The following is a 23,343-nucleotide window of genomic DNA, read 5'->3' as shown; positions in this document are numbered from 1 at the left end:
GTTTCTACTGAATCATTTCTATAAATGATATTACTATGTCAAGGACTATAAATAGTTCAATTCCTAAATTTCTTAAATAAAGTTCCTTAATAAATGTTCTGGGAAATATGAATTTCAGTATTATAAACTCCAAAGAACTTGGAACAGAAGCAAGGCAGACACAGGATAGAGTTTCAAGCAAAAGGATTAAGATAAACAAAGATATGGCAGCAGGAAACAATTGGATGTGATAATGTGAAGATCAGTGATACAGAATTGGTAAAGATGGTGGTGTAATTTGGAAGCAATTAGATATAAGGGGCAGAGTTACTGAAGGTAGCTTATCGTAGATCTTAATGTTAACTGAAAGAACTTAGATTAGCTGTCACAGGAAGCAAAAAAACATTTATAATTATTATAGTAACATTTGCAATAATGGGACAAATGATTAAGCATCCTTTCAGAACTGGAAAAAAACCAGCCCTGCGGTCTGCTGACCTACACATATTTGAGCATGGTGTTCTTTTCTAGACCATATGGACTTTGGCAGTCTCAGTTTCCTCAGGAACTCCTTGAGTAACAGAACTGGAACGACTCTCACTGTTCAAATGCAAATGTTTTCTCATCAACTCAAAATTGCTCCTCTTATCAAGTTTGAGAAATATCACAACAGCAAAAGTCCTGTAAGGACACAATCAGTGACACATCATAATCAATGACACATCATAAGCAACTTCCCTTTCACAGACTCAAACCAGAGGGGGAGGCTGCTGGGTCAAACAACTTTCAGCTATTAATTCCACTCTCTTCATTTTCTGAATATTTTTGTTTTCAATCCTTCCAGACACCAGTGATAATAATACTCTATCACTAGTCAATCAACTGGTCCAGCTAATGAGTATCCTTATACCTAGCTATACAAATAATCAATTTCCTGGTGTCTGTGTGCTTGATATTTGCTATGGACTACACTTGTATCCATTCTGAATTCATAGATTGAAGTTTAATTCCCAGTGAGATAGTTTTTTGGGGGGGGATGGAGTCACTGGGAAATAATTAGATCATGAGGGTGGAGGATTGCTGTCCTTGCTAAAAAGAGACACAACGTGCCTGTAACCCTAGATACTCACGAGGCTCAGCTCTGAGGACTGAGGTTCGAAGTTAGACCACGCAGGAAAATCCATGAGACTCTCAGCTCTAATAAACTACTCAAAAAAAGCTGGGAGTAGAGCCATGATTCAAGTGGTAGAGCACTAGCCTTGAGCAAAAGATACTCAGGGACAATATCCAGGCTCTGAGTTCTAGCCGGACACACAAAAAATAAAAAGAAAAAGAGACAAAGGAGAGTACTTTCTTTGTTCTTCCCCGCATGTGGACACCGCAAAAATAGGTAGTTTCTAAATCAGGAAAAATATCTTTGCCAAAGCACAACCAGGCAGGTTCCTTGATCTCAGATTTCCAGCCTTCAGCACTGTCAGAAATAGATGTTTAGGGTTTTTAAAAGCCATCTAGTATTTTTAATATAATACAAACTAAGACAATATTCTGCACATACTCCTTGGTTATAATATCAATACTAATTTGTTTAAGAGAAAAAATGTGGAATACCAAGTGAAAGCTAGTTAATTTATTGTATCTGCCATACACAGAATCTAACTGCTCTGTCTTTTTATGTTTTACTATTCTTACTTCTTCCATTCATTCTGTGAACATAATTGATTCTCTTCTTCAAATAATCTGTATTGATAATCATTTGCTCCTGGAGTAGTAATATAACCTTAGAGACAAGAACACAAAATTCTCCCTAAAGCTCCAGATCCATACATATGCTTTCAGAGTGGATGTCTTTACCAAGTTGAAGGCAGCTTCCCACCTTGGCACCTGTGAATGTTCTAATGTTATTCATGTGTAATCAATGCTATCTGACCAGTATATCATTGTCATCGTCAGAGCCCACATTATATTCATGGGTAAATACTTCTTTTTTTTTTTTTTTTTAGCGCTCTACCACTTGAGCTACAGTGCCAGCGCCACTTCCGGCTTTTTTTTTTTTTTCTTATGTGGTGCTGAGAAATCGAACCCAGGGCCTTGAGCATGCAAGACAAGCACTCTACCACTGAGCCACCTTCCCAGCCTGGGTAAATACTTCTTGTAGCATGCTTAGTCTTAGCAAATCAAGCTTCATAAGGTCTAAACTGATTTCTGCACTTACTTTTACTGCTTCTATTTCTCCCTCTGTTCCTGATCTCAACATCAACTTCATGACTCAAAAACAGGAAACTCAGATTCATTTCTATGAACTCCTCATTCCACATCTAGAACTAGTGATCATATCTGGCCTTTTTCTCTGCAGGCTTTGATGCATATTCATACCCTCCTCACTACCAGTCTCTGTCAGTCCCTGGCTTCATATATTGCTATCATATATCTGGGCTGGAGCCTTAAGTCTCCTATCTGGTTGCTCTGATTCAACCAACTCCACTTCCTGAGCCATTTCTCCCAGTATCCAAAGTTAACTTTATAGTGTGCCCATCTTATTAGCTATCTCAAATTCCATAGCAGATGTTTCTTGATTGCAACCAACAAAAATATTAAGAAATGAACATGGCATTGGTGGTTCATGTCAGTAATCCTAGCTACTCTGGAGGCTGATATCTGAGAATCACGGTTTGAAGCCAGCCTAGGATAGAAAGCTTGTGAGACTTTTATCTCCAATTAACTCCATTAAAAGCAGGAAGCAAGTTGTGACTCAAGTGGTAGAGCAATAGCTTTGACTAAAGACACTAAGGACAGTATCCAGGCATTAAGTTCAAGCTCCAGAACCAGCATATCTACCTATCTATCTATCTATCTATCTATCTATCTATCTATCTATCTATCTATCTATCTATCTATCTATCTATCTAATCTGTCTGTCTGTCTGTCTGTCTGTCTATCTCTCTCTCTCTCTCTCTCTCTCTCTCTATATATATATATATATAGATAGATAGATAGATAGATCCATATATATATACACATATACAATAGCTTGTAAATGATAGATAAAGGTTTAGGGATTATTAAACAAATATGGTGAGCCATTCTTTCTGTTAAACAATATGGACACCATTGGAAAAAGCCCTAGCACAGGATCAAAAATTAAAATAAAAAATAGTGGGATTGTTTGATAAAATATAGGAAACCCAGTTAAATTTAAATTTCTTCTATATGATGAATAACTTTTACTGCAATGTACTAAAATATTGAATGGGATATATTTTAATAAGTATATTTTCCATCCACAATTTAAAGTTAACAAAAGAGCCTGGCTCTTTTTGACCCATTTATCAACCCTACTTTTCTTTCAGAAAGAAAGGTATTGAAACTGTAGAACTTCTGCAAAAGAGACAGTAACTGTCTGCAAGAAATCTTTGAAAAGAAATTTCACTACTTGAAGTGACTAAGGAGAATTCATTACATTCATACTATGTGTGTATTTATTTGAGTGTGTGTGACTCCATATGTGTATAAGCTAATACATAAGGTGTTCAAGGCAGAAGAAATGCTTACAAAGGCAGAATAAAGTGTTTTGTATTGATGTGAATAAAGGGATAGAAGCCAAAGATGGAAGAAATAAGACAAGTATTAATTGCTGATTATTTACAGGGGATTCTAATTCTCAGGCTTCTACCTGTATAGATCCCAAACAACAGATGCAATACTGTCATTTCAAACATGGAGTTGGCAAGTGATGGGTAATAAAGTTAGTATTTCTAATATACTAATAAAATGAACATGAACAACTCAGAGAGTATGAATGGCGATGACATGTCACAAAATGGCAGAGAAGCGACGGGCTGTGAGTACATACTACCTACCTTCTTTCAGTATACTTGATCTAATTGCAAAGTGTGTCTAACTTTAATTTTTTTTCTAACTTGAATTTTAATAATAGTGGTAGTTAACAACCAGCTTGAAAAATTATTACAAGTTTAACATCTGACATTTATGAGTTAGTATAAGCTGTCTTGAACACTGTATGTTGGGTAGCACAAGTCTGTATTAGTGGAGTATAGACTTCTATGTGGTGGAGATTAAGGATGTGAATTAGAGCAATGAGGGTGTGAGATGCTCCTTTCTTATGTCTCCAACCGCTTGCATATGAATAGAAATGTAAACTATAATATATACATAAATAGAGAGACAAACATAAGGTTTACCTCCTTGCCTTTCAAGACCCAACTTACAGAATCCTGCTTGATTCTATGTTTTGAAATTAAAAGAGTGATGGTTGTCAGAGGTCTAAATAACTTCATTCCTGACTGTTTTCTCAAAACAGAATGGAAGAAGGAAGGAAGGAAGGAAAAAAGAAGAAAGGGAGGAAGGAAGGAATTGAGGAAGGGAAAGAGAAAGAAAAGAAGGAAGAAAAAACACCTCTTCTTTGGAAAGAAAATTAAGGTTTAATGTAGCAAGAATTTTATAAATACAAATTGCCAAATAAAAGTCATAGTATGGGGCTGGGAAGGTGACTCAGTGGTAGAGCGCTTGCCTTGCAAGCCTGAGGCCCTGGGTTCGATTCCTCAGCACCATATAAGCAAAAAGAAAAAAGCCCGAAGTGGCGCTGTGGCTCAAGTGGTAGAGCACTAGCCTTGAGCTGAAGAGCTGAGGGACAGCGCCCAGGCCCAAAGTTCAGGCCCCACAACCAGACTCCCCCCTCCAAAAAAGTCATAGTATCCCCAGGTTTCCTGACTATCTTTTTTTGAGGTTGTATATTTTCTGCTTCCATACAAGGTAGTGGTAGATCTTTATTTCTTATTTTGTAGGTGCAGTAATACATTTCTTTCCTTTTACTCTTCTTATTCCTATAAAACTGATCTTCCGAGGATTGGCTGTGAGTCCCTGTGACATTTTCATAGCCTTTATCTCCCATTTCCCTTTCTGGGCCTCCCAATCTATCCAAGAACGATTCAGCATTTCAGAATAGTGATGTGTTTCTTTAGCCTGTTCCCTGATTCTCAAGCCTTCTAAGGTATAAATGTGTCACAGAAATCTAATGTTGAATAAAACACAGTCTCCCTGTCTGTAATATATTCTGGTCACAGTTGTTGAAATAATTTATTATACCAATTTGGAATCAATCAACCAACAGGCAAATAATAAATTCTATGAGATTTAGTGTGTAACTAAAAACATGCAGACACCTTGGAGAATGTAACATCAATCCTCTGCTAGCTACACCCAACCATTCATTTACTTTTAACAAACAAATTACTAGACTGGTTTCACAATTTCAAATCTTCTCCCAAGAAAGAACAATGACATACACACTTGTATATATACATACAGATGTATTATATATAAAGACATATAATATATACATATACATACATATGTGTATAAAGTGTGAATGTATTTTCCAGTGTAATATAGATACATTTATTATATAACATATGCGTATAATATATATTAAGAATCACATATTTTATGTATGTCACATACCCAAATATTTATAATTATATACAATAATATACTATATTGTTATATAATATATAATATATTGTATAATATGTATTATGCATAATATGTATGTCATATATCATATATATATGTGTATTATCCACTTGACTAAAGTATACACACAGGAATGACATTCCATGGTACAACCCTTTGAACAATTAACCAGCAGTTTAAGAAAATCCAATACCATTTCAAAACTATTGTCTCTCTTCCCTAAGAATGAGGAAAACTTGCAGGGTATCAGTGGCTCACGTTTGTAATCTTAGCTATTCAGGAGGCTAAGGTCTGAGGATTGTGGTTCAAAGCCAGGCTAGGCAGAAAAGTCTGTGAGACTCTTATCTCCAATTAATCCATAAAAGCCAGATGTGGTGTGGTTCAAGTGGTAGGACATTAACTTTGAGCACAAAAGTTCAGGGATAGCATCCAGGTCCTCAGTTCAAGCTCCAGAACTGGCATGAAAAGTAAGAATAATTAGGAAAACAATAAAAAAATCAAACAGTTACAGATCCAAGTTGTGAATTAATATGAGACAGAACATCATGTGTGCTTGTGGTAACAGAGGTGAAACCAAAGCTCAAGGAGGAATTAATTGAATGGGCTATTTTGTCATGTAATTGTTGAAGGAAATTGAGCATAGCGCAAGCATAGACTTGAACCACAGGTAGGATTATAGCTGGTAGACTGGGTGTTATAGATAAGAAAATTAGATACTGTATCAGACAGGCCAAAAGCTTGGGGTGAAAGGAGAGAGGAGCGTTTCAATAATATGGTTTTCCTATATTCACGGGAGATGGCTTTGTGAAAAGTAAAATAGCCAAGAACTGGACAAGGCAGGGTTTGGAATTCATGTACAAACTACTGGTCTTGAAGGCCTCTGAAAGGGCAGCTATTGGACCAAAGCTAGCGGGGATGAAACAGACCAGCAAAAGAGTAGGAAATACAAAGGCCAATTAGGTTTCCAATTCCACAAAAAAAAAAAAAAAAAAAAGAGAGACAGCCTGGAAAAAGAGAATGCCATTGAGAACTGACAGAAGGAACAGATGTGAGTGACGATTCAGAATTAGACCTGACAGGACACCATGGCTGATGGCATGTAGGGTGTGTAAGAAAGGGGGCAGTGGAAGATGACTCAGGGGGATTGTGTCTGAGTGACTGCAAGGAAGGAAATGTCACCAATGCAAGACAGAAGGTGCAGAGGATGTGTGTGTGTGTGTGTGTGTGTGTGTGTGTGTGTGTGTGTGTGTGTGTGTGTGTGAGAGAGAGAGAGAGAGAGACAGACAGACAGACAGACAGACAGACAGACAGACAGACAGACAGAGACAGAGATAGACAGGCACACAGAGACAGAGAGAGACAGAGAGAGGAGAGAGAGATCTTATGTGTGTATATGTGTGTGTGTTGCTTGCATTTGTTGGGGTGTTATGTGGAAGGAGACACTAGGCTCAGCTCTATTTTACTTGGCCTAAGTAAGGTATTTGAGCACCCACCCCTGTAGGAAAGGTGAACTGACTTCATCGTACAGGTGTACATGACTCTCCCATTTAGTTGAAAGCCAAAAAGTAAATGTTCTCTCCTAATTGCAAAACAGCTAAAGCTTATGTTCATGCAGGCACACTAGTATATGTCACTTGAAGTATACTTTTTCCCAGCCTGAACGTTTTTCGTAAGTATAATCCAGAAGATGGATAGGTTGGCTTTGGAGTTTAAAGCCAGGCTAGGCAATATAGTGAGACCCTTCTTAATACTATAAAAAAGCAAACAAAGACAAGATGATCATCTAAGGTAAATGGCATTTTTTCCCCTTTTGTATTGGTACTGGGGCTTTATCTCAGGTCCTTGACATTGTCCATTAATCTTTATGCTTAAAGCTGGTACTGTAGTGCTTGAGCCCAAGCTCCACTTCTGGCTTTTTGGTGGTTAATTGGGGATAAGTGTTTTATGAACTTTTCTGCTCAGTCTGAAGATACTTAGATAGGCCTCCTCAGTAGTTAGGATTGTAGTTGTGTATCACTGGCACCTAGCTATTTTAACACTCTGAATGCCTCCCAGAATGGTAAATGGTGGAAAATAGCTCTCTGTCATTGCTTAGAAAGAAGGAGCTAAACACATAAAATGAAACAGTCACTTCTCTGACCCTCCTGTTTTCTCCCATTTGATGTTTATCAGCTCAGTTTGCCATTATTAATAAGTGGAATGACAAAATTGATCCTGGGGTCATTTCTCATCTGGTTCTCATTGATCAAAACAGAGTTCAAATTTTAAAGGGTAATCTTATATCAATTTCCAAAAAGAATAACATAGGATTTTATATGTATTATAATTATATATGCATATAATAGAGGAAAGACTTTCACAAAATCCAGCTTCTTTCCTTTAAAAGGTGAATATTGCTGGGGGCAGTGGCTCAGGCTGAAATCCTATCTACTCAGAAGTCTAAAATCAGAAGGGGTACAGTTCAAGGCCAGCTCAAGGAAAGGTGTATGAGATTCCATCTCAACCAATAAAAAGCTGAGAATGATGAAGTGCAGCTGTCATCTCTGCTACTCCAGAAGAAGTATAAATAGGACAACTGTGGTCCACTCTGGCCTGGGCAAAAAGCAAGATCCTAGTCAAAAAACAAGAGCAAAAGGGGCTGGAAACATGACAAAACTGATAAAATGCTTGCTTATCATGTGTAAGGACCTGAGTTCAAAACTTAGCCTTCTAAATCACACAGAGAAATGTAGATGAAGAAACAAAACAAAAGACATAAAAGAAGTGGATTTTTTCTGACAAATTATCTAAGGATTATCAGATGAAACATGTCTGAAACTGGCTCACTCCATCTTGCCAAAAGACTAGCATAAGAATTGTAGGACTGGGGCTGGGAAGGTGGCTCAGAGGTAGAGTGCTTGCTTCACATGCATGAGGCCTGAGTTCCATTCCTCAGCACCACATAAACAGAAAAGGCTGGAAGTGGCACTGTGGCTCAAATGGGAGAGCAACTAGCCTTGAGCTGAAGAGCTGAGGGACAGTTCTCAGGCCTAGATTTCAAGCACCATAACTGACAAAGAAAAGTAGGACTGAAACAAAACACAGTCTACTGAAAACAAAAAGTCTACATTCTTATGAATAAAGAAATCCTGCACATCAATATCAAATATATATACTCCCATGGGTCTCTATAATAAGCATTGTATTGTCCATGAGTTCAATCCATCTTGGGATGAATATGTATGACTTGCACAATTACTATATGGGGTGCCCTCATACTGGAATAAGCATTTGAATCAAGGGTTCTGGCATTCTTGTCTTCTGACCCTGTGAGTTTGGCCTTGAGCTGAGGGGGGAGAGGGACTTTGATGGATTCTCATTAATGCAGCCCAAATGAGTTACCAGGAGAAGCTCCTCCTGGCATATAGAACATGAGCTCTAGAATCTACTTAGCTTCAAACCCAAGCTTCATTTTAGATATAGGTCAGTAATTTATTTCTCTGTGCCTCAGTTTCCCCATATGGAAAATAGTACTCTCTCTTAGCGTTTGCACTCAAAGCTGCCATTCTGCCACTTAATCCACAGCTCCATTTCCAGCTTTTAGATAGGTAATTGTAAGTATGACTGTTCAGGCTGGCTTCAAACTGTGACCTTCAGCTCTCAGCCTCCTGAGTAGCTAGGATTGCGGGTGTGAGTGGCCAGCACCCAGTTGAAAATGGTACTTCTTAAAAACTTTGTGAGTTAAATGCAAATGAATTACCAGAAATACAAGAGTATATAAATGAAGTTTTTGTTACTAAAGCTGATTGAGAATCAACAAAGAACTAAAACAATCTTTATGTATGACTTAGATTTGTGAGAAGTTTTCACATGGAGGTGTGAGCCCTCTTCCTTTGTGATGCTCTCATATGGAATCCACTGTACCACAGTGCTTTGCTCTGTGAATCTTTCCAAGGAACCAGAAAGGAAAGGCATATTTTATAGAATGTAATTCCTTAGAGTTACAGGGTGTTTTTACTTCCTTATTTTTAAAAAATTAACTTTGCTAAGGTGACTTCTTGACTCAACTTCTCTGAAAGAACTCATAATCTCTTCCTCTTTGCTTATTTCATGGCTACATTCCCTTCTAACCAAAGCCTACTGGTTTCTTTTACTTTACCTGAAACCACTAGCATTATCCTTACTTTTATTTTTTTTTTATTTTTTTTTGTGAACATACTGTACAGAGGGGTTACAATTACATGGGCAGGATAATGCATACATTTCTTATCAAGCATTCATTGCAGCCTCCTCCTTTGTTTACCCTTCAAGTCCCTTCCCATCCTCCCCCCTACTCCCCCACCAAATCCTCCACCCCTCCCCCACCCAAAGTTCTATACCTATGACACTTTGGCAGAATTCTATTCAATTTTTTTTGGGGGGGTCTGGTTGTGGGGCCTGAACTCTGGGCCTGGGTGCTGTCCCTCAGCTCTTCAGCTCAAGGCTACTTGAGCCACAGCACCATTTCCGGCTTTTTTCTTTTTGCTTATGTGGTGCTGCGGAATTGAACCTAGGGCCTCATGCATGCAAGGCAAGTGCTCTACCACTGAGCCACCTTCCCAGCCCCCTATCCTTACTTTTATTACCCAAGCCCGCTCTATTTTACTCATCTACTAATTATGCTCATCCATTACGTATTCTTCTGACAAATTCATTGTCCTAGAAGAATCTTTTAAACTAGATAGCTCTCTGTTCAGAAAATGTGATGTCTTCCATCAGAGAGCTTCAATTCTTGAGGCTGAACTTCAAGAGTATTGGTAAACTGTCCCATTCTCCTTTGGAAGGTTTATATTTCCCAAGTCCTTTACCAAATATGTTTCTCAAATCATGTATCAACTTTTCACTGTGTTGGCATGTTTCATTCTCATTTCCATGTTCTCACTCAAGCCCTTTTCTAAGTTGGGGATTAAACGATCATTTGTTTTTCAAGGAAAGCTTGAAAGGTATAAAGTGTGTGTGTGTGTGTTTGTGTGTGTGTGTGTGTGTGTGTGTGTGTGTGTGTGTGTGTGTGGTGTGTTTACTAGCAGGCTGAGGATACTCTGGTCTTTATTTTTTAAAGTAATTTTCTGGATATTATCTACTAATATTTCCAAGTATATTTTTATTATCTTCTAAGTAGTTGTACAAAGGCATTTCAATTCAACATTTTAGATTGTGAGTGCAGTGCAGCTTGATCAATATCACCCCTTCCATCATTCTCCTGCATGTTTTCCAGCCCTACCCTTCTCCTCAATTTACCTACTTCAAGGGCACAGATTTAGATACCAAGTCCACTTATTCATCCAGCTATTATTTATCTTTGACAATTACATTATAAATTCTTGAAAGCAGACCCTGGACTTTATTTTCTTTCATCATTTTCTAATTTAGTACAGTATTTGGGACATAGCTTGTATTCAAAACATAGACTTCATCAGAGTAAAACATCAGCCAGTAAATATAATAGAATATATAGTATGCTAAGAATATCATAAACTTATTACATTAACCTGTACACTTTGCTCAGCTTGACTAAATCACATCTGCTTTACTGCTTATGTCTCTAATACTGAATGAGAAAAAAAATAATGAATGTCAAAGTCTGTACCACATTTATCTCCAGCTATCATCTGAGAATGAGGAAAATCAAGTTACTAACAGGTACAGAACCTGTGAAAGTTCAACTTTAATCGGGCATCCCTTACATGTGTCTACCCTATGGCCTCAGTTATGTATTACTAGGATAGCTATATTGAATCATGAAAGATGGTCCAGATGCTTTTCAATGCTGAATGTTGTTATATCAATAATGGAAGAGTATATTCATCTACTACTATCATTTAAAGTAAATAAACATTAATAACCTGAATACTTTGTCCAAGCTTCGGGGACCAATCTTTTCCTTTTTCCCCTCTCTTTCTCTTTCTTTCTCTTTTCTTTTCCTCCCCCCTCCCTTTCTCCCTTCCTCCCTTCCTTCCTTTCTCCCTTCCTCCCTTCCTTCCTTCCTTCCTTCCTTCCTTCCTTCCTTCCTTCCTTCCTTCCTTCCTTCCTTCCTTTTTTCCTTCCTACCTTCTTTCCACTTTTTTGTTCTTGTGTCCATACTGGGACTTAAATTCAGGGTCTGGGCATTGTCCCTCAGCTTTTTCACTCAAAGCTGGTCCTCTACCACTTGAGTCAGCTCCACTTCTGGATTTTAGGTGGTTAACTGAATATAAGAGTCTTAAGGAGTTTCCATCCCAGGCTGCCTCAAACTGCAGTCTTCAGATCTCAGCCTCCTGATAACTTGGCAGGCATACACCAACATACTTGGGTTAATCTTTTCCTTTTATTAATACTTTCCTTGATTACCAGTGCAGAAGTAGCTAGTGGATACAAATTCTCCTTTGGCAATAAATTTGGTTCATAGTTGTAGTGTATAACCATCTACTTGATTGGTAAGCGGACTGTTTGCATTCTAAACACATGACCCTGTAGATGAACAGAGGGAATAGCACTGACTCATAGAGTGATCAGGCTAATGCCTGAGGCTCAATAACTTTCAATCATAAGATGGCCACTATATTTTTCCTTTTGTGAAAGAAAATATACATAACCTATAGATAAGCTTCATTTTTATACAATTTATACAATTTTAATACACAACTCTCTCATATATATTGCCTCATTCCATCCTCAAAAATTTCAATGAGGTAAATAGCAATAACACTACCCTTATCTAGATAAAAATTTAAAATTTAAGATGATAAAATAGATAGGCAATAGCTACAGCAATAAGACAAGATGCAGACATAAAGGGGATCCAAATAGGGAAAGAAGAAATAAAACTCTCCCTCTTTGCAGATGACATGATCTTGTATTTAAAGAATCCCATAGACTCCACTCCCAAATTACTCAAGCTGATTCAAAACTTTGGCAAAGTAGCAGGGTATAAAATTAACCCTCAAAAATCAATGGCTTTTCTGTATGCCAACAATGAGAAAAGTGTGGCTGAAATTAGGAAAGCAATTCTATTCATAATAGCCCCACAAAACATAAAATACCTAGGAATTAACTTAACCAAAGAAGTGAAGGACATCTATGATGAAAACTTTAAAAACTTGAAAAAGGAATTCAAAACAGAACTTAGAATGTGGCAAAAACTCCCATGCTCCTGGATTGGAAAGATCAACATCGCGAAAATGGCAATACTTCCCAAGGTTATCTACAAATTCAATGCGATACCTATAAAAATTCCAACCTCATTCTTCAAGGAAAAAGAAGAGGCAATCCAAAAATTCATACGGAACAATGAAAGACCCCAAATAGCAAAAACGCTCCTCAACGGAAAGAACACTGCTGGAGGAATATCAATACCAAATTTCAAACTTTTCTATAAAGCCATAGTAATCAAAATAGCTTGGTACTGGCACAAGAACAGACCTCAGGACCAATGGAATAGAATTGAAAACCCAGAAATGAACCTACAGACCTATAGCCATCTAATCTCTGATAAGGGAGCTTAAAAAATAGAATGGAAGAAAGATAGCCTCTTCAGTAAATGGTGCTGGCAAAAATGGTTAACTACTTGTAGAAAACTAAAACTAGATCCTTATATATCACCCTGCACCAGAATCAACTCTAAATGGATCAAAGACCTCGGAGTCAAAGCAGACACTCTGAAAACATTACAGGATGGGATAGGAGAAACCCTAGGTCTCCTTGGCACAGGCCAAAATTTTCTTAATAGAGACCTGGAAACACAACAAATCAAAGAAAGGTTGGACAAATGGGATTGCATGAAGTTGCAGAGCTTCTGCGTGGCAAAGGACATAGCTAGCAAGATCAATAGAAAGCCCACACATTGAGAGAAGATCTTCACTTGCCATACAACAGACAAGGGTCTCATATCCAAAATATACTTGGAACTCAAATATTAAACCCCCCAACAACAAATCCTCAGAGAAACAACTGCCCAATAAATAAGTGGGCTAATGACTTAATGAGAAACTTCTCTGAAGAAGAAAGAAGGATGGCCAATAGACACATGAAGAAATGCTCAACCTCACTAGCCATAAAAGAAATGCAAATCACCACCTCACCCCAGTTAGAATCAAGAACTCTAACAACAACAGATGCTGGAGGGGATGTGGACAGAAAGGAACCTTACTTCATTGTTGGTGGAGTGTAAACTTGTTCAACCACTTTGGAAAGCAGTATGGAGGTTCCTCAAAAGACTTCACATAGAACTCCCCTATGACCCAGCAATCCCACTTTTGGGCATTTACCCAAATGTTTACAAACAAGACCACACGAAAGCTACCAGCACAACTAACTATGTTTATTGCAGCATTATTCACCATAGCTAAGGTACGGAACCAACCCAGATGCCCCCTCAGTAGATGAATGGATCAAGAAAATGTGGTATATATACACAATGGAATTCTATGCCTCCATCAGAAAGAAAGACATCGCCACATTTGTTAGGAAATGGAAAGGCTTGGAAATAATTATATTAAGTGAAGTAAGCCAAGCCCAAAGAAACATAGGTCCCATGATTTCCCTTATTTGCAATATCTAGTATATGTCTGAGTCAAGCAGAAAAGGTCAGATAAGGTGATGTTAGGAAAATGAACCCTAAGATATGTATTTTAAATGTTTTTTTTCTTTCATGCATTTGTTTCTAATGCAATTATAAGATTATTTCTTTGTTGCTTTGTTTAACAGTATAACCCCTGCTTTCACTGTATTTGATGTCGGTATAATTTGTGGAAGGGAAGGGGAAAAACAAGCCGTTTAAATAAGGATACAGGTGGACCTGTTGCAACAATGAGAAGTACAAGTTGTCATGTCAAAAACGAACTTTACAACTTGCGGGGAGGAGGATTGGGTGGGGGGGAGGGAGGATGGGAAGGGTAAACAAAGGAGGAGGCTACAATGCTTGATAAGAAATGTACTCACTATCTTGCCCATGTAATTGTAACCCCTCTGTACAGTATTTTCACAATAAAAAAAATAAAAATTAAAAAAAATAGCTAGGCAAAAAGTAAGGATGTGAAATACAAAAGAACCTTAAAGCTGAGATTTCCCCATTATTCCATGAAGACTGTAAAATTCTTTCCTTTGCTTATGTCTTAGTTCACTTTCTACTTTAAAAATCTTTCTATTTTATAACAAAACCACTGAAACCCAGAAATAAAATTCACTATATATACAGTTTGTCTCTCTCTCTCCTCTCTCTCTCTCTCTCTCTCTCTCTCTCTCTCTCTCTCTCTCTCTCTCTCTCTCTCTCTCTCTCTCTCTCTCTCTCTCATAATGCAAAAAGAACAAAAGTCTAACCAGGCACTAGTAGCTTACCCTGTAATCCTAACTTCTCAGGAAACTGAGATATGAAACTCTTATCTTCAATTAACCAGTTAAAAGAATCCAGAAGTGTAGCTCAAGTGGTAGAAAAGCTAAGTGACAATGCAAAGCCCTGAGTCTCAACCCCAGCAGCAGCAACATAACAAAGAAAGAAGAGAGAGAGAGAGAAAGAGAGGGAGAGAGAGAGAGAGAGAGAGAGAGAGAGAGAGAGAGAGAGAGAGAGAGAGAGAGTAGAAGAGGGGAGGAGAGGGGAGGGGAGAAGAAGGGAGGGGAGAAGAAGGGAGGGGAGAAGGAGAAGGGAGGGGAGAGGGGGAAGGGAAGGGAAGGGAAGAGAAGGGAAGGGAAGGAAGGAAGGAAGGAAGGAGAAAATAATTGAAGTTTATTGGGCTGAATGAGAATTTCGGGAGCATAATCCTAGAAATGCCCCCCCTCCCCCACCATTTGCTGGAAGCCTTTGTGCTCCATTGAAACATGGTGGAGGTTATTGTGCAGTCCAAAATGAGCTTTCACTTCTCTTTTCCTCTTCTTATAAAGCTACTCAAGTCATGAAGGAAGGACCCCCTTTCATGATCATATCTAGTTTTAAATATCTCTCAAAGATTTCATTTGAAAAATACCATAGCATAAATTAGAGAATTAGTGATCAGGTTTCCAACACATCAACCTTAAGAGGTACATTCAAAGCAGATAGCAATTATACTGCAAGCCATCTGCACATTTGAATCATCCAGGTACCTGAATCCTAGACCTGGACCTGCCTCTGTCCTGCTGGGGTATCCATGGCAGCAAAGAAGGCCCTACAGATGCCAATAGGGTACAGGCATTGTCTTCCATGGGCAGGTCAAATGTGCACTTCACTAATGTGAAGTGAAGCTGCCAGAAATAAACTCAGCCAATAATCTATGCATAGTTTCTTCAGGACATCGTTTTTAAAAAGAAAACTCTTTTATTCCCTATGGAAAATATCATTTTGTTAAGACTGAGTCAGAACTAATTCATGAAAAGAGTTAAGGACTAGTCAAGTTCCATGGAACTTAATTATTATATAAAACTATTACAAAGCTGGGTGCTAGTATTTCATGACTATGACTGTAATCCTAGCTCTTCAGGAGACCGACATCTGAAAATTGAGGCTTGAACCAGCCTAAACAGACATTTCTGTGAGACTCTCATCTCCAATTAACCAGAAAAAAAAATATAGAAGTGGAAGTATAGCTTCACCACCCTTGGTTGACCACCAGCCTTAAGCAAAATGTCACAGCATGAGGCTTGGAGTTCAAGTCACAGAATACTCTCTCTCTCTGTCTCTCTGTTTGTCTCTCTCTCTGGCTCTCTGGCTCTCTGGCTCTCTCTCTCTCTCTCTTTCTTTCTCTTCTCTCTCTCACACAGAACCCAACAAAAAATGATTACCACAGTTTTTCTCATATAGAATCAAACTCTTTTAATATCTAAGTACTGAAGAAAGTATCTTCTACTCTAAGCACTCAGAAAAATTAAACAGAATATTATCATTATTGTTATGGTAGAAAGAAGGGCCTTGGAAGACTTTGTGAATTGGCATAAAATGATTTGCATTAGCCAGCAAATCTCATAAAGGGAATGACGACTATAAAAGTCACACATTTTTTAAAATCCTGTCACTTCCTAATTATAACCATGATTTGGAAATGTCAGTGTTCCTAGTATGCTCTGTTTTCAAGTTACTGGATGTACCTATTTGATTCTAAAAGACAAAAACATTTTTTCTAGTTAGACATTTTATTTTGAAAAATAAAATGATATTCATGCCTAATACAGGTGGAATTAACTAGAATTACACACTTGACAATGAATATCTCTTATTGTACAGGAAAAAATAAAAATAAAAACAGAATAAAAATAAAAATGATTTTAAAATAATTAAAAATTAAAAATAAAATGCATCATAATTGTGATAAAATTACATGGCTAAATATATTTTAGAGAAGGCTTGCCTCTGAAACTTACTTTCATTTATGATACAATACACAGCTGAAAGATACTTTGCACCAGCTCATCATGGACCTTTTAGCCCCTTTGTGCACCCATTCCTGTGCACACTTCCAGTGTCTAACCAGTCTGCCATTCACATCTAAGTCTTCCAGGCGCAATGGGTCATGGCGAATGTGCAAGGCCTGGTTTGTGAGCCTGTTCAAGGCCCTGGTGTTGTGATGGCCAGGGTCCTGCATTCACAGCAGCTCAAGGCTAGTGTGAGGAATGATAAAGCTCTGTGGGAAGGTGGTCAATGCCTTGTGTGACAAGATTGGTTACACATGTGGTGTAATTTCTAGTGATTATAAAGTTGTGTCATGCATAGTACATGAATTAAGAGGAACAGCTAGGTACAGGATACTTGACTTAGTCCACTGACTATAGGGACCACTTCTCAATCACAACATGACTCCATAGAGCTCATGTTTGTTTTCTCTAAACCTGACAATTAGAACTCCTGAAAGGAAATCAGCTTTGATGTCACTCTGGATCCCAATGAGCACTTTTGTCTACAAGTCTGTTACTCTCTCTTGTGTCCTACCAGTAGATAATCATGCATGTCCTAGGTGACTCCTTGCTGGTCCTGGATGGCAGGCTTCCTCTTGTCCCTGTAATCAGTGACACACTGCTGCTATTGTTTATGATTTTTGTTGTGTTGTCTTGTCTGATTGATACACACTAATTTACTATCTTCCCAGACAGGGCTATACAAGTGCTTTGATGGGAATGAACTGGATAAATGTCAGGCAAGAAACATAACTATGTCTCAGTATCAGCTAGTTTCCTGTAACAGGGACATTTGGCCACAGTTCAGGATCCACTAGGATGAAGTAACCCATAGCAGGAATATTATAAACATTCATGATTACCAACCCAGAGCCTCACCAGGGAAAGGAAGAGTTTATAGCAACTGTCCAGAGAGAGTTCAAGATCAAAGTCAAGACTTCACCACAAGTTGCATAAACACTAATTATTCATCCTTTAAAAATTATTTATCTTTGCAGATTCTTAATATCCTTCCATGGCCAGCTAATCCCACAGAATAACTTTTTCTCTTAAACATAATTCTACATTAGCACCTTTCATCATGTTACACTAATTTTTAATTATATAACTATCTCTTCCTTTTGCAATTGCAAGATAAGTAAGAATTCTTTTTTTTTTTTGGGGGGGGGGTCTGGTCGCAGGGCCTGAACTCTGGGCCTGAGCGCTGTCCCTCAGCTCTTCAGCTCAAGGATAGCACTCTAGCACTTGAGCCACAGCACCACTTCCAGCTTTTTTTTTTTGCTTATGTGGTGCTGAGGAATCGAACTCAGGGTCTCATGCATGCAAGGCAAATGCTCTACCACTGAGCCACCTTCCCAGCCGAATAAGTAAGAATTCTATTTCATTTATCTATGTATCTTTTACTAGAGGAATAAAAATTCAAGAAAATTACACTTCTTGAACGCCATGAACATTTTAATATATTTGTTTCCATTAATGATGACTAATCATGCAGAGGGCTTAAAATGACTGAAACTTGAATGATAACTAAAATGAACTCTTTGGATTGTTTTTATATGTAGTTATCAAAAATATGCAATATATTGATATTTGTATTCATTTTCAATTTGTATAATAGAATATAGCAAACAACATATATACAGTCACTTTGATTTCCATCTATCTACAAGATTCTCTACCTCTCTGTATTCAGTAAATTTTCTTGAAAAGTCATATATAAAACTGATCATGGTGACCTACACCTGAAATCCCATGTGGAGGTGGGAGGGTCCTGGTCTGAGCCTGGCCCAGGAAAGAGCATGAGACCTTATGTGAAAAACCAAGTAAAGGAATAGAGGACTGAGAGCCTTGCTCAAATGATAGAGCACTCGCCTAGCAAGGGCAAGGTCCTGACTTCAATCCCCAATACTGATTCTTTAAAACAACAACAACAACAACAACAACAAAAGCAAATCATTATAAATAAAAACATCAAGTACTTGCACCCTCTCTTTCCTCTGACTTCTCATTTCTTCCTCAAGCCACTCAAAAATAGAACATTTCTACCTGCTGATCTGGTAAGCCTTTTATGGCAAACACTACCAATGACCTCTACATGATCAAAACCATGGGATATTTTTAACTGTTACTTATTGATTTTCTGTTTTCTTTGACAGTGTAGAAATCCCCTGTGAATCCCACACTGTCTTGACTCTGGCCCTCACCTTTACAAACCACCGTTTTCATCAGCTGTGTTAGAAGATCTCCTTCCTTTTCCCATTCTTTAATCCCTGGTATTACCTAGGGCCCTAGACTATTTTTCTATTTGATGATGTCACCTACTTCTCCATTTCATGAGTGCTTCAGGTTCATAGATTCAAATATTCGCTGTATCTACACCTTTATATACATTACAAGTACCACAAACCACTATGTCAAAATCTGAACTTAACCATTGCACATATTGCCTGATGCGACTAACATCTTTAACTTCTTCATCAAGGTCTCCTTCACTCAAACTATTAACATGGAGTTCCCGTGTCACCCTTCCCCCTCAAAAATGTTCCTTACAAACATGTTAAACTGTCTATGAAGCATCACCTGTATCACTTCTTACCCCACATTGGAAGTGTCTCCATGGACTTCCATCATGCCAAATCAAGACCATCACATCACTGGACTATTGAAGTAATCTGCTGGCTGAATTAATTGCCTCTGGTTTTGCAAACATCATATCTATACTCGATTTTTCCCTACTTGTGTCAAATAATGTAACAGATACTTTATACATAGACACATTTATGAATATCATGCAAATCTGGCTATCCCAGTATCTTAGTTGAAATTCATTAGTGTAATTCACATAACTGAATGTAACATATATTAAATGTTATATTTGACCCACTTATCACATACAGAATTCTAAATTCTGTCATATGTTACTAATCTTACCCACTTACATTTTCTAATCTATCTCATTAAAAAATTTCAAACAATTTCTACTTACTAGTGCTTGTTGTTTTTGGATACACTTACAGGTAGTGAATTGTAACTTGTAAGCATTTCACTATAGGCTAAAAGCCCATCTTTTAAAAATCCCTACTTTTAAATTGCTCTTTCTGTATCTAACTAGAAAGCCATTTATGCATTTATGGACAGCTCAATTCACAAATATCTCTCTACCAAAATTAACAGAAATAAGGAATAAATTTAGACTCTAAATTTTTTCAATCACCTTCAGAGAAGTGAACTATTTTAATCCAAGGAGCACAGAGGGAACAAAAAACTATCATAAGGAAAAAGGCAAAGGTCCTATTGCTGTTGTCTCTTCCCCAATAAACTCAGAAGAGACACCAGGAAAGTTTTACGAGGTTCTATCCTAGTTATGACAGATTCCCACAACCGTAAGTCTGAGGTTTTTTGTTTTATGGTTTTTTTTTTATAAGGAAAGAAGGGGAAAAAGGTCAGGTTGGAAAAAATAAGAATTGTCACTGTTTATCTAATAAAGTCCAGTTTAACACTGAAATTGGAATGAATGGGACTAACTTAAATGGAACTTAGTGGGTTTTGAGGGGTGCTCAGTGGTAGCATACTTGCTTAAGCAAGTACTGTGTATAGGCACTGGGTTCAATTCCCATCATCACAAAATAAAAAAGTGAAAAATAAATATCATTGAAACTTAATAAATGGCATAGAAATAATTTAAAATCTACCTTAGTTCCCCAAAATTCTTTCTCAGAAATAACTTTAATCCCAATGAAGTTTTCTAACTACTAGAACAGAAGATGTGAAGGAAAGACCTAGGTTTTCTGTGAATTATCAAGGAAAGTTCTAGCATAGGAAATAGTTTTAGATAAGATCATTTACAGAATTTGATCTTAGGCTTGGTGGAATGTTCTTGAAGACCCAGCCGTTCAGAAAGTTGAGGCAGGAGGAGCACCAGCCAGGGCAACCTAGTGACAGTACACCTCAAAAGAAATAAAGATAATAATGGCCTGAGAGAAGGCTCATATGATACAGTGCCTGAGCAGCAAGTACAAAGCCTTGGGTTCAAAGTCCAATATTGCCAAAAAATTGTAGGGAAAAATATAGAAAAGGATATATAAAATCCTTCTTTCATATTTTTTTGCTTTTATCAATGCAATCATAAATCACTTTCACTGTTCTTGAAACTATTTCCTGGAAAATCCTATAGTTAATTAAATGTAGAAGATGGTATTCAAATATGTTATCGAAAAAATCTATAACACATCTACTGAGCCTCTGGAATATCATTTTAAATGTTATAGCTGAAGTTTAAATAACTTCAAATTATTTGTTCCTGTATGTAATATACCAAACATAGGCATTCAATGATCAACAAAATGGGAAACAAGTCATAGAGAAGAAATTAAATTTATGAACTCTTGAGTTTTAAATGCACCTTGCTCTGACATAAAATGTGAAGCCCTCTAAATATTCAGTGGAATAAAATAGCACAACCAATCTTCTGAATAAAATTATATTCCTGATAAAAAATGATTTTTATTTAATTGTCATCATTGTTAATAGAAAATTGTCATAGTAAAATAGTCAACAAAATTTAATTTTTCTTTCTAGCCCTTTTATTGCTGTATCACTTTATTTTGATTTACATGAAAGAATTCTAAGATGGCTGAAGAAATCTCTGGAAAAATCACCCTGAAGAAATGGTATTGCTCCTTTCAACAACCACCTTACTGTTTAATAAAATTGATCCTAGGAAGCTGGAACTTGGGTTTAAGAGGTGTGAAGTGGAGGAGAGGCCAAAAGAATGCAGAGAACAAGTGGGAAAATGCAATCATAGTATTCAATGTACACATATGAAAACAGAACTAGGAAAACTGAAGGAATGGGTGGGGTTGGGGGAGACCAGGAAAATGATCAAAGAGATGACAATGATCAAGATGCATTGTACTCAAAAACTGACATGTTGAAATCAAATCTCTCTGTCCACTACTAGAAGATAGTTTTAAAAATAAAGAAAAGGTCATATTTCTTCCAAAGCTTTTGCCACAGGCCTTAGAAAAAAGCATTTTCCCAGTCATAACTACATGGCTGTAGTACTTAGGCTAAGAATATTGCTGTTGCTGTTGCTGCTGAGACATTTAAAAGAAATTTTAACTTTTCCTACACAGAACATCACTATATTCAGAGAACTGAATGAATAATGTTACTCTGCAGACTGCCAATACGCTTTACATTTTATCTCATCAAATGCCATATTTGGAGTTAGTGTTTACATACTTGGTTTCTTCTCTATGCCCTGTGGTTGATCACTTAATAATCAGCCATACCTACACCCAAGAAAGCAATAATAAAAATAAAACTCTTTTAATTATCCATTACCTTCAAGTAATATAATGAAAGTTATTCCTTTATTTATACATCCTGCCTACCCAACCCCTACCCCATCCTCTCTTAATATCTTATTTGTAGAATGATTTTACTTTCCTAAAGTTTTTGATATGTGTGTGTGTGTGTGTGTGTGTGTGTGTGTGTGTGTTGGTACTAGAGCTTGAACTCAGAGTATTATAGATTCATTTAGCTTATTTCTCTCCCCTCATTAGTGCCACACCTTAATTTTGGCTTTTTGGTGGTTAATTGGAGATAAGAGTCTCACATACTTTCCTGTCTGGGCTGGCTTTGAACCTTGATCCTCAGAGTTCAACTTCATGAGTAACTAGGATTATAGGTGTGAGATATGAACACTCAGTGCTTTGCCTTTTGAAACCAAAAATAAATGAATAAGAAAAAAATAATGACAACTGCTACTATTCTTTAGCCCGAAGATTATGTTTCCCTCGCCTCTCATTATTTGGAGCCTGTAATATGGCATTATTACTTCATAAAAACACTTGATTCAGAGCTCATGTTTCCAGATAAATTTATCTAATTAATAGTCTTTTCTAGTATGCAAATACCAGAAAAGCCAGAGTATCTACTCCAACATGCAATGTGAATTAATCAATCTGTACCCAGTGATCTGTGTAAGAGAGTACATTTATTTTCAGTCAATAAAACCAATGCCATACTTACGGTGGAGGTTGGTGGGGCTGGCTTTCAGCATTTCTTGGTGTTTTGCAGGCAGCAGGCTTCGCCATGTCCCTGACAACACACCTGGGGCGCATGATAGACAGCACAACGCACTATTAATTATGACAGGGTAGAACAAATTAAACACCATACTGAAAACACACTCTAAGGGGAAATCTTTGCAAGCCCCTTCAGTATTAACCTTCAGGTTCTAGAAAGGGCTATGGAGTTGCATATCTTTGACTTGGCTTCCACTCAGTTAGACACAAATAAAGTCTGTGCTGGCCTCCACATTTGATTTTCTTTTAAGTATCAGTAAAATGATTGTCAGCAACTTTCCCCATAGCAGAAAAGCTAATGAAAGATTTTCCCTTACCATGTAAAGATATCTAAAAGCTTAAAAATAGGAACCGCTGTTGGGTTTGATTTATTAAAAATAAACCAGCATATTCTATGGTGTTGGCTATTTTACTAAAAGATATAGACTCA

At 37.4% G+C, this 23,343-nt stretch overlaps 1 protein-coding gene across 29 annotated transcripts in view; it reads right to left on the bottom strand.

Annotated features, from left to right (window-relative positions):
* Rims1 (regulating synaptic membrane exocytosis 1) overlaps positions 1–23,343 on the bottom strand; it is a 505,606-nt gene that overhangs the window by 405,286 nt on the left and 76,977 nt on the right. For 26 of the 29 annotated variants that reach the window (XR_011369887.1, XM_070012125.1, XM_070012126.1 and 23 more), the window contains exon 2: positions 22,858–22,938. The exons of the other annotated variants lie outside the window; for them this stretch is intronic. Coding sequence is in view for 25 of the 26 variants with exons in the window: in XM_070012125.1 (XP_069868226.1) it covers positions 22,858–22,938 (81 nt within the window). In the remaining variant the exon portion in view is untranslated. The remainder of the gene's footprint in view (positions 1–22,857; positions 22,939–23,343) is intronic. 29 annotated transcript variants of the gene reach the window in all.

This window comes from Dipodomys merriami, unplaced genomic scaffold (genome assembly GCF_024711535.1).
Source record: "Dipodomys merriami isolate MVZ:Mamm:240054 unplaced genomic scaffold, mDipMer1.0.p SCAF_89, whole genome shotgun sequence".
Lineage (NCBI taxonomy): Eukaryota > Metazoa > Chordata > Mammalia > Rodentia > Heteromyidae > Dipodomys > Dipodomys merriami.
The sequence above is the reverse complement of the archived record's forward strand: the minus strand, read 5'-3'. Positions and strand labels throughout refer to the sequence as shown.